This window comes from Lepisosteus platostomus, chromosome 13, assembly GCF_059453375.1.
Source record: "Lepisosteus platostomus isolate fLepPlt1 chromosome 13, fLepPlt1.hap1, whole genome shotgun sequence".
Classification (NCBI taxonomy): domain Eukaryota; kingdom Metazoa; phylum Chordata; class Actinopteri; order Semionotiformes; family Lepisosteidae; genus Lepisosteus; species Lepisosteus platostomus.
The window spans coordinates 31707640-31725455 of record NC_142623.1 but is presented as its reverse complement, the minus strand read 5'-3'; the positions used below and the strand labels follow the sequence as shown (position 1 = coordinate 31725455).

The following is a 17816-nucleotide window of genomic DNA, read 5'->3' as shown; positions in this document are numbered from 1 at the left end:
CACCTAGCACAAATGATTTTGTTTTTCTCAGGCAAGAACCGAACAGGATCCTGGCCCAGCATGCACAAACACATTCATATCTTTGACCTTGTGCATCCAGCAGGTCCTGATGCAGATGATCTTGTTAAAGGCTTCTAGTTATAGGAGGGAACGTGGACATGCTGTAGTAAAATAGACCCTCAGAGCATCTTAAGAGAGGCTGGTGTCAATATTTTGAGGCATCTACGATCTACCTGGGTGTGTGCCCAGTCGTACCTTAGCCTTCTGCATGACATTCCCAGAGCCTGATGCATAGATGGAGGGGGGTCGCTTGCGCATCTCCGAGGCGCAGTTCACAGGCATGGGGTGCTCGGTGGAGTTACTCTCTGCCGTACTGCCCTGGCCCTGAGAGGAACCAGGAGAGATGTTAAAGACAGTGTTGAAGACACAGGTAAAATGCCCCCTGAAACACAACCTGTACCCCTCACTACTGATTTTGCTTTTCTCAGGCAAAACCTGTAGCACAGGAACAGGATCTTAGTCAATTTCAGTGTTAAAATGCAGTATCTCTGATGTGTGTGGCACAAATCCTCCGGCTTCTAGCATGTGCTTGGCTATGGGCAAAGTGGGTATTTTATTCCATTGCAAGCCTTGATAAATCTGCAATATTCAGTTGTAAAATTAGCTGAGTATTTGCACATCAATTAAACAATTAAATGGTTAGATTAAGGTCCTACTATGGCATGTAGGTGTGAAGAGACAAGAGTGTTTCACCAATTCAATTTCCTGCTGCTCCTGCCATTGCAGAGTCCACCACTAGGTGGCGGTATGTTCCAGGACACCCGTCCTGGTGGACTCACGCCATCTGAGCGGACACCAGCCAGGCTGCAGGCTGTGCACATGCACTGGACGAGCACACCCTGTCACGCCAGCGTAAGGGCGGGGAGAGGGCTCTGTGCAGCAGCGATGGAGAGCACCCAGTTCATTTAACTTATTGCGCATTACTGGAATTCTCTCAAGAGCATTCTGGGGAGAGGAAAAGGCCGAACATGTTGCACCAGAGGCTGTACGTTTAGTCATGCAAGTACAAAACCGCACAAGTGGTCACTGCATGGTGATTCTACATCCAGCAACCCCTCGGCGTGCTTCACCAGTTCTAGCACAGCCAGCGCGGATGAGCTTCCTTTCCAGCGCGCCCTTTTTCCCCCTGTGTCGGACCAGGGACCGGCTCCCTGAGGCCCTCTTCCTGGCCCAGGGTTTGAGAAGGCTGCAGGAGGGCTGAGCGCCCCGTACGTACTCTGCTGTCGGTCCGGCTGTCCCCCGGGGCTCCCAGGGACCCCCCAGCCAGCGATTTCTTCAGGCTCTCCTTCACCTCCGTCAGCCGCAGCTCCAGGTCCACCCTCTCGCCCTCCTTCGCCCGGCACCTCTCCTCCAGGAGCGCCACCTTCTGCTCCAGCGCCGCCGCCCGCTTCCCTGCGCCACGAGACACTCGGACTCACAGCCGATCCCTCTCCACGGCCCCCGGCGCCCCGCCCCCAGCGCCACAGGGACAGACCGGCCAGGGCAGGAGCAACTCTCACCTTTCCACGCCACGAGAGGAAGCACATGCTCTGCAAAGGCCCTTTTTTTCCCATTCGAGAAAATACAGCAGGCAAGAACGTGCTGATCTGTAAATGCCAGTCGCAGTAACTCACACGCTATATGGTGCTGTACGTGCTGTCGTTACGCTAGCAACAGTAGCAGTGTACATGAGACTGCTCCTGCGGACACTGGTCTGCCTCAGCTGTACCAGTGGAGGAAGTTCAGAGGATGCTTGTGGTACATGTACCTCCAAGACAGGGGTCTGCAATCCTGCTGTTGGACAGCTACAGCCCTGCAGTTTTTACAAGCAGAGCACAGACCTGGCTCACAGCTGGGCTGTGCCTTCTTCCTCCAATAGGGGGCACTGAAGAACCACAGAGCAGAGCTTCTCTTGTGTTCTTCAGTCTGTGAGCTGCGCCTCGCCTGGGAATCTGTCACATTAAGAGTCTTGTAACTTACCTGTGGCTGTCTTGAGCTCCTCCTTGAGCTCCCTCTTCTCCCTGCGCAGAGCCAGCAGCTCCCCACGGATCCCCTCCCTCTCCTTCTCCAGCTTCTCCTTCTCGCTCAGGAACCTCCGGGCGTCCTCCTGCGCCCTCGTCTTCCCGTACTTAAACTGGTTGGCATCTGGAGAGACAGAGGCGGCCGCCGCGGTCAGGGTACTCCTGCCCCTCTCCCCCACGGACAGGGCACCGAGTCTCTGGCGTCCTGAACGGGAACCAGGCCGGGCCTGGAGAGCGGGGTTCAGAATTCCTGTCCTGATTTCAGACATATTTCTCCAGCGCCATATGTCTGCCAACACGCTAGTGTCTCCACAAGTGCCCCAGACCCATAAGGACACTGACAGTCAACACTCCAGACCTCTTCAGAACCAGCAGTTTAACTCCAGAGCACACCAGTGGAAACTAGTGGGAAGAGGACCTAACACTGAGAACAGCAGGCACTTTACACAAAGGGTGGTGGGAGTGTGGAACAAGTCGTCCAGCCACGTTGTTGAAGCCAATACCCTGGCGTCTTTCAAGAAACAGCTGGGTGAGGTCCTTGGGTCAGTTATCTACTAACGACCAAACGGACTGGAATGGCTGAATGGCCTCCTCTCATTTTGTCACTTTTCTTATCTTCTAAAAGGAGAAAACAAAACAATCTCAATGCACCGTCTTTTTTACTCCATTAGTTGGGTTTTTTTTGGTGGGAGGGAATGGGGGGGGGGCTTTTACAGGTTGTCCTGCAGAAGAGCCCAACACCTGAGCCAGAATCGAGAGAAAGGGCACAAGGTCACTCTCTCCTCGCCACCAGATTGAAGAAGTGTCACGGCATACATGGGAGGAGGGGTGAAAGGTCACAGATTGACCCGAGGGGTTGTGAGAAGGTGACACTATCCTCCAGGCCCTCTCCCCTCTCAGCCCCTGTGCAGACCAAGAGAGAAGCTCGTAAATCTAATGTTACTTCAAGTGTCATGTGTAACGTGGGATAGCCTTTGAAGAGCCGGTACTACCTCTCTCACTTGATCCTCTATAGGGCCATTAAGCCACATGAATAGTTAAACCTTCACAAGATGGATGAAGGTGGGGAGAGCTGCTGACAGGGGTAATGACTCTGTAAAACTTTCATGGCACGACTGGAGAAGACTCTGACAGGAGGCCCGGTCATCATGACCAACTGCTTGCCTGCCTGCATTGTACCGTAACAGAGAGTCAGGAGATGACAAACATTGTTGACATGAGAACACCAAAACGGATACAGATGAGAGGAGTCCATTCGGTCCCGTTTGGTCTTTAGTAGTGAACTGATGTAAGGATCTCATCCAGCTGAACAGGGTATCGGCTTCAACAACATGGCTGTTCAGCTTGTTCCACACTCCCACCACCCTTTGCGTAAAGAAGTGCCTGCTGCACTCGGTTTGAAATGTAGTCTCCACTTGTGCCCTATGATTCCACTGTTTGAATTTTTAATTGAATATTTATCCTAATATTTTGGAAAATGTTTAATTTAATTCTTTTCATATTTATATTTTTGGAACAGTACAATGAGGGGAGCATTCTGAGCCTGCATGCTTTGTTGAATCTAATATAGTCCTGCTTTATTTTTTTTTCCTGTCTCATCTGCCAAAATAAAGACATTATTCCGGCCCAAGGAAAAATGTAAAGATTTTAAAGATAATTAAATCAGGAGCGAGGCAGAGAGACAACAAAGAACCTCACCAGGATGGATGGAGGATGGAGCCACCCCAACAGAAATGCGTGACACGACATTAAAGCACACCGCAGGGCCTGGCACCTCAGGCTGGACAGAGCGCAGGCGATCAGACACCCCTGATACTTTTGCCAGGGGCGAGGATGTTTACAACCGTACAACTGGACAGCTCCACTATGTGTTGCTCACTGAGACATGCAGGGTCCGGCACCACCTGGACAGCACACGCGTCTAACTGCACACCAGCCCTGGCTTATCTGCTCCATCCTGCAGCCATATCACCCTGCAACTCACAACTGGTAACCCACTGAAGCTAAGCAGGTGTGAGCCTGGTCAGTACCTGGATGGGAGACCTCCTGGGAAAAACTAGGGTTGCTGCTGGAAGAGGTGTTAGTGGGGCCAGCAGGGGGCGCTCACCCTGCGGTCCATGTGGGTCCTAATGCCCCAGTATAGTGATGGGGACACTATACTGTAAACAGGCGTCGTCCTTCGGATGAGACGTAAAACCGAGGTCCTGACTCTCTGTGGTCATTAAAAATCCCAGGGCGCTTCTCGAAAAGAGTAGGGGTGTAACCCCGGCGTCCTGGCCAAATTTCCCATGCCTCCTAATAATCCCCCTCTATGAATTGGCTACATTACTCTGCTCTCCTCCCCACTGATAGCTGATGTGTGGTGAGTGTTCTGGCGCACTATGGCTGCCGTCGCATCATCCAGGTGGGGCTGCACATTGGTGGTGGTGGAGGGGAGTCCCCATTACCTGTAAAACGCTTTGAGTGGAGTGTCCAGAAAAGCGCTATATAAGTGTAAGCAATTATTATTATTATTATTATTATTATCCTCTTTCAGGGCCACCTCATCCTCAGGAGGAAAGCAAGGACGCGGGAGTCTTACTGGAATCGTGGCGCTTGATCTTGCCCTGGGGGTCGATCTTCTGGGCGTCCTTGCTGGAGAGGGACGCGTGCCGCTTCACCTGGGCTCCCGCCTTCGGCTCCTCTGGCTGCGGGAGGCCGAGAAGACAGAGAGGAAGAGGTCAGGGCCTCAGGGGAGAAGAGGAGGGAGCTGCAGGGCCGGCCTTCGGGATCAGGCAGCCAGGTGGGATTAGACAGGGAGCAGTAATAACGGAGGTCAAACCGGTTTTTGCCACCGCACTCCTATGTTAAAGTGAGGAGTGGCTGCGTCTGCGGTAACACAGCGAGCGCCCCCACAGTCCTCTACAGCAGGGGGTCCCAGTCCCAGTCCCCCACACCCACACCTGCTGGGTTGGAGATTTGAAGATACTGAAGAAAGTCAATAGTTAAGAGGCAATGTCCTACATGTTTAAGAACTGAAAAGAATTGTAGAGTTCAAATTAAATCTGGTATTACTTAGCTCCATAAAAAGTTTAATTATTTAACACAGTCCTCAGCTGGAACAAAAACCAACAGGTGTGGGGTACCCAGGCCCAAGGTTTGGAACCCCTGTTCTGGAGCAATGTCTGTGGCTTATGCCACATTATTAAACACAGACTAACTGATTTCAGATTTCTTCTACAGACGGGTTTTTTAAACAGTTTCTTTCGGCTCTTAAAAAATACTTAAAAGAGAGGTGTAATAGATAAGAACCAGTTTCAGCTCTGCACTCATTCAGGTGAGTGAGCTGAAATCTAACCAACTGCACTTGAGCCAAAGGAAAAACGCTGACCCACAGTGGTGTGTCTGATGCAGTGTCATTCCCACGGTGGGCATGTCTGATCAGTCTGATACAGTGCCACTCCCAACTGTGGGTGTGTCTGACAGCACCACTCCCACTGTGGGTGTGTCCAACAGCCAATCTCACTGTGGGCGTGTCTGATACAGCATTTGACATCAAATCCCGGGAGAGCTGCATAAATCACAACACTAAACATCATTTAAGAAGAATATGAAGCAAATAATTTTGAACTCAAATGGGAAAACTTTGCTTCAGGCTCTTCACCATCGTTAGAGCAGACTCAGGCTCTCCGAGAACACTGTTTAAACGTGGCAGCCAGGCTCGGTCTTCTATAAATTGCTTACTTAGTAGGAAAGTTTCTGATTTATTTAGTTTCAGAAAGCAAGGAAGAGGTCCTAGAAGGGAAAACCGCACAACAGCTCTCTGCTTTAAAAGACTGATGTCACTCATTGCTCCTCACAAACACAAACCAGAAGATTACTGCTAATAACACAGGGCTGCTGCTCCAAGTCTGGACATCGTCTCGTCCTCCTCTGCCAACTGCTATACTAAAAACAGAGGCTTCACAGAGCTTACATAGGAAAAGTCGGAAAAACATTTCCTAACTGATACAAGTGAATTGATACCAGTGCCTATGTGACACAGTGTCAGCGGTTTCCCACACCACACCTGGGCACAGCCCTGTCTCTTAGTTCAAGCTGAGCTCTGAAGTCTCCACTTATCTCCAGTAATTGACAGCTTTAATTGGCCTGTTTGCTTGCTTAGTTAACTTTATTTCTTCTTATTTCTACTTCAAGGGGACTGGTTCCAGCTACTACAAGCACACAGGACTTTATACAACTCAAATAAGCTCTTAATGTACACTTAAGAACAGTTACAATGAGTGGTGCCTGTTCGGTAGTTAGTAGTTAACTGATACAAGGATATCATCCAGCTGTTTCTTGAAGGAAGCCAGGGTATCAGCTTCAGTAGTTTGTTCCACACTCTCACCAACCTTAGTGCAACGAAATCCTGTCTCGAGACAACCAACACTCTCCATCCTATCTTACTGGTACTCCTCTCCACAGCTGATAAATACTGTAATGTGTGCCAATGATACATTTATGCTGTGCCATGGAAATACCTATGGCAACAAATGTTTTATATCCGAGTTCAGAGGTGAGGTTGAAAATGAGGATTTATAGGCTTCGTGTCGGGGGGAGGGGCTGTGTTATTCAGGTCCGGGTGATGGTTACAACAGCTGCTGAGGATCCTACTGAGCTCTGGGCAAGAACAGCCACCAGTCTGGAGAAAACAAATCCGGGCCCTGCAGAACACCGAGATACAGCCTGGCTCCTTGTTGAAGCATGATGTTTTGTTTTTTTGTGTTGTTACTTCTGCCTTTCTGTCCAGGGCTCTGGGGTACTGGTACGCCTCTCGTCTCAGCCCTAGCGCAGACAGACAGAAACATCTGTCCGAAACATCTGGGGAAGTCAGTGGCCAGTGAGGGCGGCACTTCCCGACGGGAAATGGGATTGTCCGTTTGATGGAAAACCAGATTACTGCATAAAAACTTGCCTTTCAAAAAGAAACAGGGCTCCTTTGCTTTGACTTTATTGTCCTACGACACAGAAGGCGGAAATTCAGCATGCGTGTGTTTTTAAAAAAAATCACTCCATTTCCACTGTTTGCACCAGGACAGGAGGTCCTGGAAACCAGGCACTTGCTGTGAAAGTCACTGATCAATGCTACAGCGACCCTTTCAAAAGAAAGGAGCACTCTGCCAAGAGCTCAAGGAGGCAAGTCAAGACAGACCGCGGCTGAAGAGTGAAAGTACGCAGGAATACTACCACACAGCTTTAAACAGAACACTGCTAAACAGAGCACCAGCCTGTCACAAGAACACAATTCGTGCAAAGAACAGCATGACTTTGAGAATGGGGATGACCTGTCCAAAGTGGCACTGCTGACTGGAATACATACTCTTTTCCACCGTGATTGGCATCAAAGCTAAGATTTAAGTGCTACTCCCCGTTTACGCGTAAACAAGACACCGGGGAGGCAGCAGGCCGCAAGGATGCAGTTTACACATGTAGATTTTTCCCTTTTCCAACTGTCAAAAAAGGGAACTGCACCTTTTTTTTTTGCATCATGGTGCTGAAAAGGAGTTAACCTAGATGAAGCCAAGAGAAGCTCCGTGGAAGATGGGAAGATTTTTTGTAAGAAAGTGACAAGTGTCAGCTGTGAGACTAGGGCAAATGTACATCACCATGCATCACCATTTTACTACAATTTCTCTAAACTGCTGCATATACTCTGCTCTGGCATAATGTCCAACAGCTTCATGCCCCTGCATGCTATACCAGGCTGTACTACACATTGCTTTTACCCTGCAATATCTGAGCAAGTTTTGTTAAGGTAGCCCTGCTTTTGTCTCGGTGCTGGAATTTGGCATTCTGATTCAGCATGCAGCTGCACGCCAGGTCCTGTTCCCTGTACACTGGGCTGCTCGCAGGGGACCTGAACCAGCCAGCTGCACCCAAGGCGCGTACCTGTACTCGCTCGTAGGGCACCTCATCGTAGGTCCTGGAGTCCACGGCGGAGGTCGCCCACCTGCGCAGGAGGAGAGAAGAGCGCCGTCACCTTGGAGTGAAGCCGAACGAGCTGGGCCGCCTAACGGGATAGCGGCACAACTCCGAGACCCAGAATCGGCATTTTACGAAACAGAAAGGTTTCTGTCAACTGTGTCCCCTGTGGATAAGGCACAGCACACTCTCCTTACTGAAGCTGATTTTGGGAGATTTACTGTACCATTAACAAGTAAAGTAGGACAGTACTGAACAGATCGGGGATTCTCTACTCTGGACCACGGAGCCTAAAATCCAGCAGGTTTGTCTCTTCAAATTGTCGACAGCTCACGGTTGTGGAGAAGGAAGAATATTGTCCAGTTAAGCCCTTCTGCCCAGGGGTGGAGCTGTAAGACTCTGCTGGACTCTGGGCCCGTGGCCAGAGCTGGGCTTGTAGGTACAGAAGAGCTGGGGAACGTTCCTCAACTCTCTTTCCTCAATTTCCCTTAGGGATCAATAAAGTCTTATCTTATCTTTATCTGCCTGATATATTCAGCCTGATATTCCCATGGTTCAGTGCAGCGCAGCTCAGCGAGCTGCAGCAAAGCCCTAGCACGAGCTGCACAGCCAGTGAGGAGCAGGCTCTCCTCCGAGCACTCACAGGAAGGAGTGTCTGACCGCGTCCACGATGTTGGCGATGGTCTCCACGTCCACGTAGTCGTAGTGCAGGGACTCGGGGTCCGTAGAGCTGCCCGTCTCTGCCAGCAGGAGGCCCAGCCAGCGGCCCATGTCCTCCGAGCAGTTTGCCTGGACGGGGAGACACGCAGGGTGTCCGGTCAGGGCCACAGCAGGAGAGCAGCTGGTCCAGCCCAGAAGAGACCCACACAGGCGCCCACACACAGCACACAGAGGAGTGTTTAACTGACAGGGTGCGAATCGACTGCGGCAACCCCCGGGAGTCCCCGCGGAACCCATACCTCCAGGGCTGCCACCTCATGCCCGCTGCGCAGGATGCGGAAGGCGAAAGGGTGCTTGGGGCCCAGCCCGGGGGCCACCTCGCAGCCCCGCAGGGCGATGGCGTTGACATGGGTGCGCAGGTCCGAGCGGTCCCGGTGGAAGTAGAGCGTGCCGCGCCGCACGCAGCACCAGCGCTCCTTCCAGCACTGGTTCACCAGCACGTTGAGGAAGCCTGCGGGGAGACGCAGGCAGTGCAGTCAGTGGCACAGGGACCAGCTGGCATTGTGGGTACGACCCTCTGACACGCCCAACTGTCAGAGCCATGGTCGAGCTCCACAGCGCCCTGCGGGTGAGTCAGAGCCGGCCGGAATAGCGGCGCGGCCGTCGCTGATGTCACCGCCGGGGCCCGGGAGTTTTGGAAACCCCAGGGAACGGACAAGCCCACCCACCCCAGGAAGGGGCGACCCCTCACCACAGCGGGGCAGCTCCTCCTCGGGGGAGGACGTCCGCGGGTCCTCGGCAGCAGGGGGCTTCTTCTTGGAGAAGCTGATGATCCGAGTGATCTTCCTGCCGGCCGCGCGGCTCACCGAGCCCGTCAGCTCCGACAGGCCGCCGCGCTTCGCCTTCCCTGCGTTCGAACACAGACACAGCGCAGGAGTGAAAGGCCCCCGGACAGACCCTGAACACGGAGGCGACACCGGGCCAAAGACCGGCTCCTGCTCTGAGTGGAGAACATTACACCGAGCTAGCAGCTGGGCTACGCAGACAGGCAGGAACAGAAACACAAAAAGGGGCTGGTGCAGGAGTGACCAAGCGAGCGGGTTCTTACCATGCTCCCTGCTCTCTCTGCCGTTGGCCGGGCTGTTGTTGTCCCCCGTCGCGACGCTATCCGAGTCGGAGGTGTGCTTGTCTGCAGACAGTCTCTGTAAACACACCCGCGCAGAGTTAGCTGCGCTGAATCAGGCCGCGGGGCGAAAAGTGAAGCAAGGAGCATAGAATTTTTATACCCAGCTTGTTTTCATCAAACTGCCCTACATGAACACTTGTCTCTGGGATGGGCGGACAAAAAGCTGCGTTTGTCAACACCAGCCCTGCTCTACATGTCTCCTGGCTACAGGGCTGGGCCACACAGGAGCGCCTGTCTTAGCAGGCCGCCTCACGGACGAAGTCACAGAGCCGCGCAGCTCTGTGTGATGTGTGCCTACCGTAGTTAAACCACAGTCTGGAAAGACATCTGAAGGGTTTATGTACCTGGCTGGGGCAAACCACACACTCGAAAGCCAAGGGTTTAGGTTTCACTGTATAACTCTCACACTTTTCCGCCGTGTACAGTAGGGCTCTCCCACATAATACGCCCACTCTCCTGTTCTTTGACCGCAGTCACCCTGATTACCTTGTCCAGCTCCGTTTTCCTCAGGATCATGGGAGAGGTAGACACCTCTGCTCCTGGTCCACTGCTGCCCTGGCCGCTCGCCTCTCTGATCACCTGCGGAGGAATGGCAGCCTTACACACAACTTACACGGCCGGAGTTGAAAGAGTAAAAGCAGAGCACAGTGCAGCTGAGCACAATGAAACATCAGCGGTGTGGCACAGGACAAGCAACGTGCAGTAAACGTGTGGCATCAGTGGGGCGAGACTACGGTCTTGTGCATGGGGCTTTACCAGTGCTCTGGGAGATCACCCCCCCCCCCCCTAGGAGAGGCACTGCACAGCACGGGCAGTATTTTTGTTGCCTTGAGAAAATAACTTTGCGAGCATGCAGAGAGATGGAGCGACTGACTTCACTGAAGAACGAGAAGCAAAACTGAAGCTCACTGGAAATGATAAAAACGAAGGTGGAGAAGGTGATGCGTCTGTTGTTACATACATATGACACCCATTAAGCAAGGACAGCCTTCATCTGCAGGAGACGTGACGCAGGGCTTTTCAAACTCTTTTTAAACAGGGCCTGCAACTCGAGATGCATGAAAATGTCTTTGCCTAGCCAAATAACTTGGTTACATTCTCTCCAAACCAGCTACGAAGCAGTGATTAAGGGGAAGATGAATTGTTAAGAGAAGCAGTGAGCTGTTCCACTCAGATAGGCCGGTGCTGTTCCTGTTCTCCTGTCTGCAGTCCGTCTGCCCTGTCAGATCACAAGAAGGAATCGGGCTCCTGGGTGCTCAAAGCAGACACTATCAGCCCCTCCACTGCAGAGGAGCCAGCAAGGACCGAGCAGGGGAGACAACAGCAGGGCAGATAACAGACACCAGAGCAGCATTCCTCTCTGACGGGAATTTCTCTTCCCACAGGCACAGCCACGAGCCGGCAAAGAAAGAGAAAAGCTTCAGGAGGGACTGAAAAAAAAGGCGATGTGCTGTTGACCTATGACCTTCACTGACGTTTGCTATGGTGAAAGGAGGGCACGCAGAGGGCACTATGGCAGAGTGAGATCACAGCAAGCAGAAACCTGTATCCACAAAAACTGTGAAAGTGATCAAATATTCCCTCAGGAGGCCTAGAGCAGTGACGCTCACTCCTGGTCACTGGAGATGTCTTTCCACCTGGGGGCTTAGGGACTGGATTAAGTCAATTATCAGTTTAACATTTTATGGCCTGAGCTAGCTTTTGCACAAAGAGTAATTTTGTAATTGTAGAGTAATTGTTCTACACAGTAATTATACGAAATGGGAATAAGGAGATCTGATAGACTGAATGCACCCATTGTTGAATATTCTGATGTTATTATGTTGTCAAATGATGGTTTTAAAGAAGCTGTGTATATATTAATTAGATGCACAAAGTTACCAGTTTTATATTTTTTCCCAAGGATGATGCTTTAGATACAGGTACATTCAGAGAAAAAATATTCAGCCACAAAAATAATGACTCAGTGAAAAGATTGTGTTTGGTTAAACTGAAAAAAACAGTTACTTTTTCATTTTAGGAAAGCAAATCTTTGCTGAGTGAGCACTTTGAATGTGGCAGAGATTCAATATTCTTTCGTTGCACACAATTCACATCTGGATCTCTGGTAGATGAATTCTATCACAGTTCAGCAGTGTGTCTGCAGTCTAATGTAACTGTTCACTAAAATCCTTTCTTCTTCTCTTCAACCCAGAATCCAGATTCCAGAGTACCAAGAGGCCACAATTAAGAGTTCCCTTTTAGTCCTACAGAGAAAGAGGTTTCTCTGTTTTTCTCTTCAGTGGGGCACGTGTTTATTACTTCATTATTACAATTACTGCTGAGTCTGTTTTCTATATATGATGAATGTGGTCCCGCCTGTACAAGAAATAAATTTGACTGGAGAAAACAAAACCTCTGTCTGTATGATCTCTTTCCTCTCTATGAGGGCTCCCGTCCTGACTCTTCTCAGATTTAGTGAGCGTAACTACAGCACTTTAACACAAACAGCAAGACTGACAGATTCACCCAAATCATCTTACTGAAGATTTGTGGCTGTAAGTTGTCACAGCTACTCAATACTGGCAGTTCTATGCACAAGATGACATTTATACACAAGACACAGGCCATGACTTACAGGGATTTTGGCAAACGCTGCTCAGACGTTTGTTAGTCATGATCCATAAATTTGTTAAACTTGACATGTTTGCTGTTGATACTGTAAAGTCTCACTGATCTGCAGGTACAGTGATCTTTAAGCTTGCCAGTTTTTCTGAACCACATCCCTTCATTCCTGAAATTAACATACTTCTGGACTGTCTGAAGACGTGACATCCTGCACTGCTACTTTGTGGAACAGCAGAACCAGCCAGTCCTTCCAAAATGGTACAGAGGTATTATGCAAGCTTGGCTACATCCAGATGCTGCCTTCACCCATTTTAAACTGGATTTCTTCTAAAACCTAAGAGTTTGGAGTGTTGAAATAAACCTGTTTTAGTGCTGCAACCGGTATGCCTGTTTGTCACACACACAGTCTCCCACTGCTTGCATTTTTAGAAGGCGTTTTCCAAAATCCTTCCAAAACGCAATGCTTCAGCAACCCAAAATTGGTCTCGTTTCCCCGCCCCACTGCTGGCAAACGCCGGACGCGACTCATCAGCGACCTCAGCGGCCGTCCCCGAGTTGAGGAGAGTTAAGGACACTGACCCTGAGCCAGCCCTCGGCCTGCTCCTTGCTCTGCACCGCCAGCACCAGGCTCTCTCCCGCCGGCAGGGTGAACCGCAGCTCGTGCTTCTTCCGCCGGCCGTCCTTGGGGATGTAGATGACGTGGCACAGGTTGAGGGGCAGGTCCAGGTAGGGGGTGTGCTCCTTGGAGCTCTTGTAGCACTGGAATGACAAGGGGACAAAGGTGTACGTAGGCGGGAGAGAGGAGCCTGCAAGTTCAAAGGTCACAGAAAGAGCCATTCAAATTCCCTGCTTTCCAAGCTGGGAATCTGACAGATGGACATTTGGAAACATTCACCTTGGGGAGGTTAATAAGTGTATCCATCTTATTACAGAGATTCCATATGGATAATATGGATAAAACAGAACAAATCCCGAGCAAAACCACACAGATGCGAAAATTGCAGCATTTACCAGTCTTGTCCAACTCTAAGAGCACCCGTGGTCTCTCTGCGAGTCAGACGGTAAGGAAACGCAGGAAGACAACGGGTTATCTTGCTCAGTGTGGTCAGTCAGGTTCATCAGCTCAGTTCAGGATGTCAGGGGGGGAAGATTTATGGGGTTGCACACTGACCAGCAGGCGGCTGTCGCGAATGATGGTCAGCTGCTTGGCCCACTGGCCGAAGCGCTTCTTGCGCAGCAGGAAGGCGCAGATGCGGCAGTCCTTCACCAGCCCCATCGAGTTCTCCTCGGACGGCCACTGGTGCGTCAGCCGCCGGCCTTTCCCATCATCCTCCTCCTCGTCGTACGACTCGTACGAGCTGCTCATGGCGTCCGAGTCGTCTAGGGGGAAAACAACCCGGCAACAACCAAATGAAGTGAAGAAGAAAAGCACAAGCAGGGGGAAGAAGCAATTAAAGACCGTTGTGTTGGTGCAGCGCATAGCCTTACAGGAGTTCTTGGGCTCTCCGTTCATCCTGGTGGTGGGGTAGTTGTTATCGGCGTCTTCATAGTATCCATCCTCTATGGAGTTGGGGGGGCTGGAGCTGCCTGTGTGAAAGCAGATCATAGGGTTCATATTTGACAAGAGTCCTGTCCAGTTAGAACAGCAAGCACTTCTCTATTCAAAGAGGTGTGGGAGTCTGGAACAAGCTGCTGGGCCAAATTGTCTGAGCAGATACACTGGAGGGTGGAAGACATTCTTCCATCAGCAGCTACTAGCCAAGCTACATGAGCAGAATGGCCCTTCCCGTATTGTAACTGTTCTTGTTCAGATCTAATTTAATTCGTTTTTCTAAACTAACGACTGCGGTGAAACCTGCACCATCTGCAGTGTCTATATTTTGGTCAGTGCAAAAGACTTTGCACTTTGTCCCAGCAAGCTGCAGTTCGGATGGTGTAGTAAGTTCACTAATTTGAGCCGGCCAGCACTTGCACGTGCACCTCTGAAGACAGATAGTAATTTTGCGCTTTGTGCAGAACCATGAGCAGGGTGTCAGCACAGGTCTACAGCAAGCACAGAGCAGCAGGCCAGGAAAACAAGCAACACCTGACCCTGATTCACATGACCCCCTGAGGTAGTAGTCGAGAGAGGTCAGAGGTCACACAGTGAACTTGTGGAGGACGATGATCAACATGACAGACCAAAACCCTGGCCCCTACAGGAGGGCTCAGGAAGCCCAGTAGTCTCAGGGAGACCTGAAATGGCTCAAACTGCTATGTATCGGGACTCTTATTGTCACTCCTGGCTGTCTGCGGACTGGCTGGGTGTCAGGGCTAGGGTTATGTGAATAGTGAGGTGTATATTCTGAGGGCAGAGCATTTCCAACACAGAACTTACTGCGGGTGGTGATGTACTGGGGGGCCTTCCCAGGGCTCAGGGGCACTGCCTCCTCATAGTAATCCTCTGGGGGGGGTGTGGTAGGCAAGGGAGGGGGGGTGTCTGAACTCTGAGGAGCAAAGAACACACATCTCACTGTCCATTCACAAACCACACCCAGCTTCCCGTCCGTCTGTCCATTCACAAACCACACCCAGCTTCCCGTCCGTCTGTCCATTCACAAAACACACCCAGCTTCCCGTCCGTCTGTCCATTCACAAAACACACCCAGCTTCCCGTCCGTCTGTCCATTCACAAAACACACCCAGCTTCCCGTCCGTCTGTCCATTCACAAGACACCCAGCTTCCCGTCCGTCTGTCCATTCACAAAACACACCCAGCTTCCCGTCCGTCTGTCCATTCACAAGACACCCAGCTTCCCGTCCGTCTGTCCATTCACAAAACACACCCAGGTTCCCGTCCGTCTGTCCATTCACAAGACACACCCAGCTTCCCGTCCGTCTGTCCATTCACAAAACACACCCAGCTTCCCGTCCATCTGTCCATTCACAAGACACACCCAGCTTCCCGTCCGTCTGTCCATTCACAAGACACACCCAGCTTCCCGTCCGTCTGTCCATTCACAAAACGCACCCAGCTGCCATGTCCATTATGTCCATTCATGAAACATACCAAATTGCCCGTCCGTCAGTCCATTCATGAAACGCTTCCAGCTTCCCGACCGACTTTGTTTGTCCACTAAGTGAATAGGTATTATCAACTCCTTCATCCAAAATTTCCCAAAACCCAAGAGAACCTGTCCTACTTTCAAAGTGTTATGAATTCTTCCTTTTAGCCTTCCACTGCTATCTCATCGTGAAACATACAGACACCTCAAAGTATATATATTTAATATATACAAAATATATATCCAAACATTTTGAACCACCCTAGAATCATCTACTGTGTTCATATATTATATAAAATATTACTTAGAAAAACTCAGATATAATTCCAGTAAAAACAAATGAGCACAAAGTCCTCGAAAAGTTATAGAACCCGAAAGTGCTCCCAGGATCCCGCTGAACTAATATTAACTCTCCATGGGGCAGACCATGGGGCTGCTGAGTCACTCACACAGTCAGATGCTCCACAACGTGTGCCACAGTGTGCACTGCAATGGCGGTTCAGTCTGCACCGTCAGACCCGCCTGCGCTGTCAGACCTGTGAAAAGCAGGAGGTGAGCTGGGAACTGGGGTTAAACCAGGCCCTGCTTACCGTTTTTGACTGGGGAGTTTCAGGTGCCTCCTCCTCCTCCTCACCCTCCTCCTTCAGCTCCTCTGCCGAGTCTTTCAGATCCCGCAGGTCGCAGTCTGCTATAACAAGAATGCGGAGCAGTGAGTACACAGATCACACTCTGCAACAAGAAGACAGACAAGCCTGGAGAATAAAGTCATTCAAGTCTTCACATGACCTGACCTTCACCCTGTTCTCCTCCTTCTGCTCTTCCTGGTTTTTACATCAACACTCAGCAGAACATGATCACGGGGTACAATGGCAGTGATCATTGCAGCCTCACATGCTGTGGTGTTCTTGGTTCAATTCTGACCTGGGGAGCCTTCTGTGTGGAGTTTGCATGTCCCCTCCCGTGTGTGTTTCCTCCCTCAGACCATGCGATCCTTTTAAAGTGTACTCCATGGAAACGTGCGTGTCTAAGTGTACGTGTGTGGTGAACCCAACAATGGCCTCTGATCCTGGCCAGGGCTGATGCTACCTTGTGCTGTTTCACTGCGAGGTTGGGCTTTGGCTCACTGTGGCCCTCTACTGACCAAAGCATTACTGAAACTGGAAAACATTCATATATCGTAATAAAAGAGTATATAAAATAGGATACTGCATATCATACAACAATACTATCAATAGATTACAAGAAACGATCAGTCAAAAACAAGTAGAAATATAACAGCAACGTTTTCTTCTTACCAAACTCCTCGAACAAGGATTCGACAAAGCTCGTCCCATTCCTGTAGACTGAGAAGTTCATGTACGTGTAATCTGCTCTGTTAACTGAAAAGGCCCAGAAAAAAAGGTTAATAGTTTAATGTGAATGCGGTAATCAATTGTCTACACTCACTCGGGGCTGAGCTACGGTGGACTATGACTCTCCAGACTACAGAAGAACCCCTTGCAGCTCATTTTGCAATGCATGAGTAATCTACAGAGCCCACTCAGCTTCTCCCGTGCTGAACTGGTAATAAATAACCCACGCTATCTGTTCATCACGGGGGCTCTACAAAAAGACATCCGCAGAGAGAACCTTGCATAATTGTGTGGGATTTTAACAGAAACAATGGCAAACATAACTGCTAGCTTATGCAGTTAGTTCTGAACTGTAGTTTTGAATCAAAGAGAAGACAAGCACCAGCATTTGCACCAGCACAGTGGCACGTGTAAATAAACTAGCAAATGGAGATTTAAAAATCACTTAATGACATTAAAACAAAGCTCCTGTGGGAAGGAGCCAAAAGACCTTTATCTACACGCTCGATTCTATGGTCTGGTGGTCACTGTGGTGACTAGTTGTGGTCCCTATGATTCTGCATTGAGCTGACCCAAGCAAACATTGCAATTCTGGGTGGATCTGTCCCTGGTGGAAACTGTGACTGTATGCAAAACTGTCCTCTGTGGATCTATCCCTGGTGGACACCCTGAAAGTAGGCAGACCTGTCCCTGGTGGCCCTGTCCCAGGTGCACACCGCAACAGTGGGTGGACCTGTCCCTGGTGGACACTGTGATAGTGGGCTAACCTGAAGGCTGCAGCTGCCTCAGCAGGTCCCTGACAGTGGTCTTCTTCTCAGCTGTGGTAGAGCTCAATGTCTCGTGGTCCAGTAGCTTCAGGAGGATGTTGAGCTCGGAAACCAGCTGCTCCATTGCTACAGAACAAGGTAACAGAGTAAGCTGAGCACTGCTGCAGTGCTGTGGGACAAGGGAAAATGTGATCAGT

The 17816-nt window shown here is 50.4% G+C and overlaps 1 protein-coding gene across 3 annotated transcripts in view; it reads right to left on the bottom strand.

The window, feature by feature from the left end:
* Positions 1–17816, bottom strand: part of afap1l1a (actin filament associated protein 1 like 1a) — a 42321-nt gene that overhangs the window by 2193 nt on the left and 22312 nt on the right. For 2 of the 3 annotated variants that reach the window (XM_088604169.1, XM_088604167.1), the window contains exons 2-18: positions 17620–17745; positions 16796–16879; positions 16091–16188; positions 14834–14942; positions 13945–14043; positions 13628–13836; positions 13036–13215; positions 10336–10428; positions 9772–9865; positions 9415–9570; positions 8963–9174; positions 8647–8792; positions 7971–8031; positions 4642–4747; positions 2020–2184; positions 1277–1452; positions 256–384 (exon numbers count right to left, since the gene is read on the bottom strand). In XM_088604169.1, coding sequence (XP_088460295.1) covers positions 256–384; positions 1277–1452; positions 2020–2184; positions 4642–4747; positions 7971–8031; positions 8647–8792; positions 8963–9174; positions 9415–9570; positions 9772–9865; positions 10336–10428; positions 13036–13215; positions 13628–13836; positions 13945–14043; positions 14834–14942; positions 16091–16188; positions 16796–16879; positions 17620–17745 — 2243 coding nt within the window. The remainder of the gene's footprint in view (positions 1–255; positions 385–1276; positions 1453–2019; positions 2185–4641; positions 4748–7970; positions 8032–8646; positions 8793–8962; positions 9175–9414; positions 9571–9771; positions 9866–10335; positions 10429–13035; positions 13216–13627; positions 13837–13944; positions 14044–14833; positions 14943–16090; positions 16189–16795; positions 16880–17619; positions 17746–17816) is intronic. The other variant, XM_088604168.1, reaches the window with a different exon arrangement.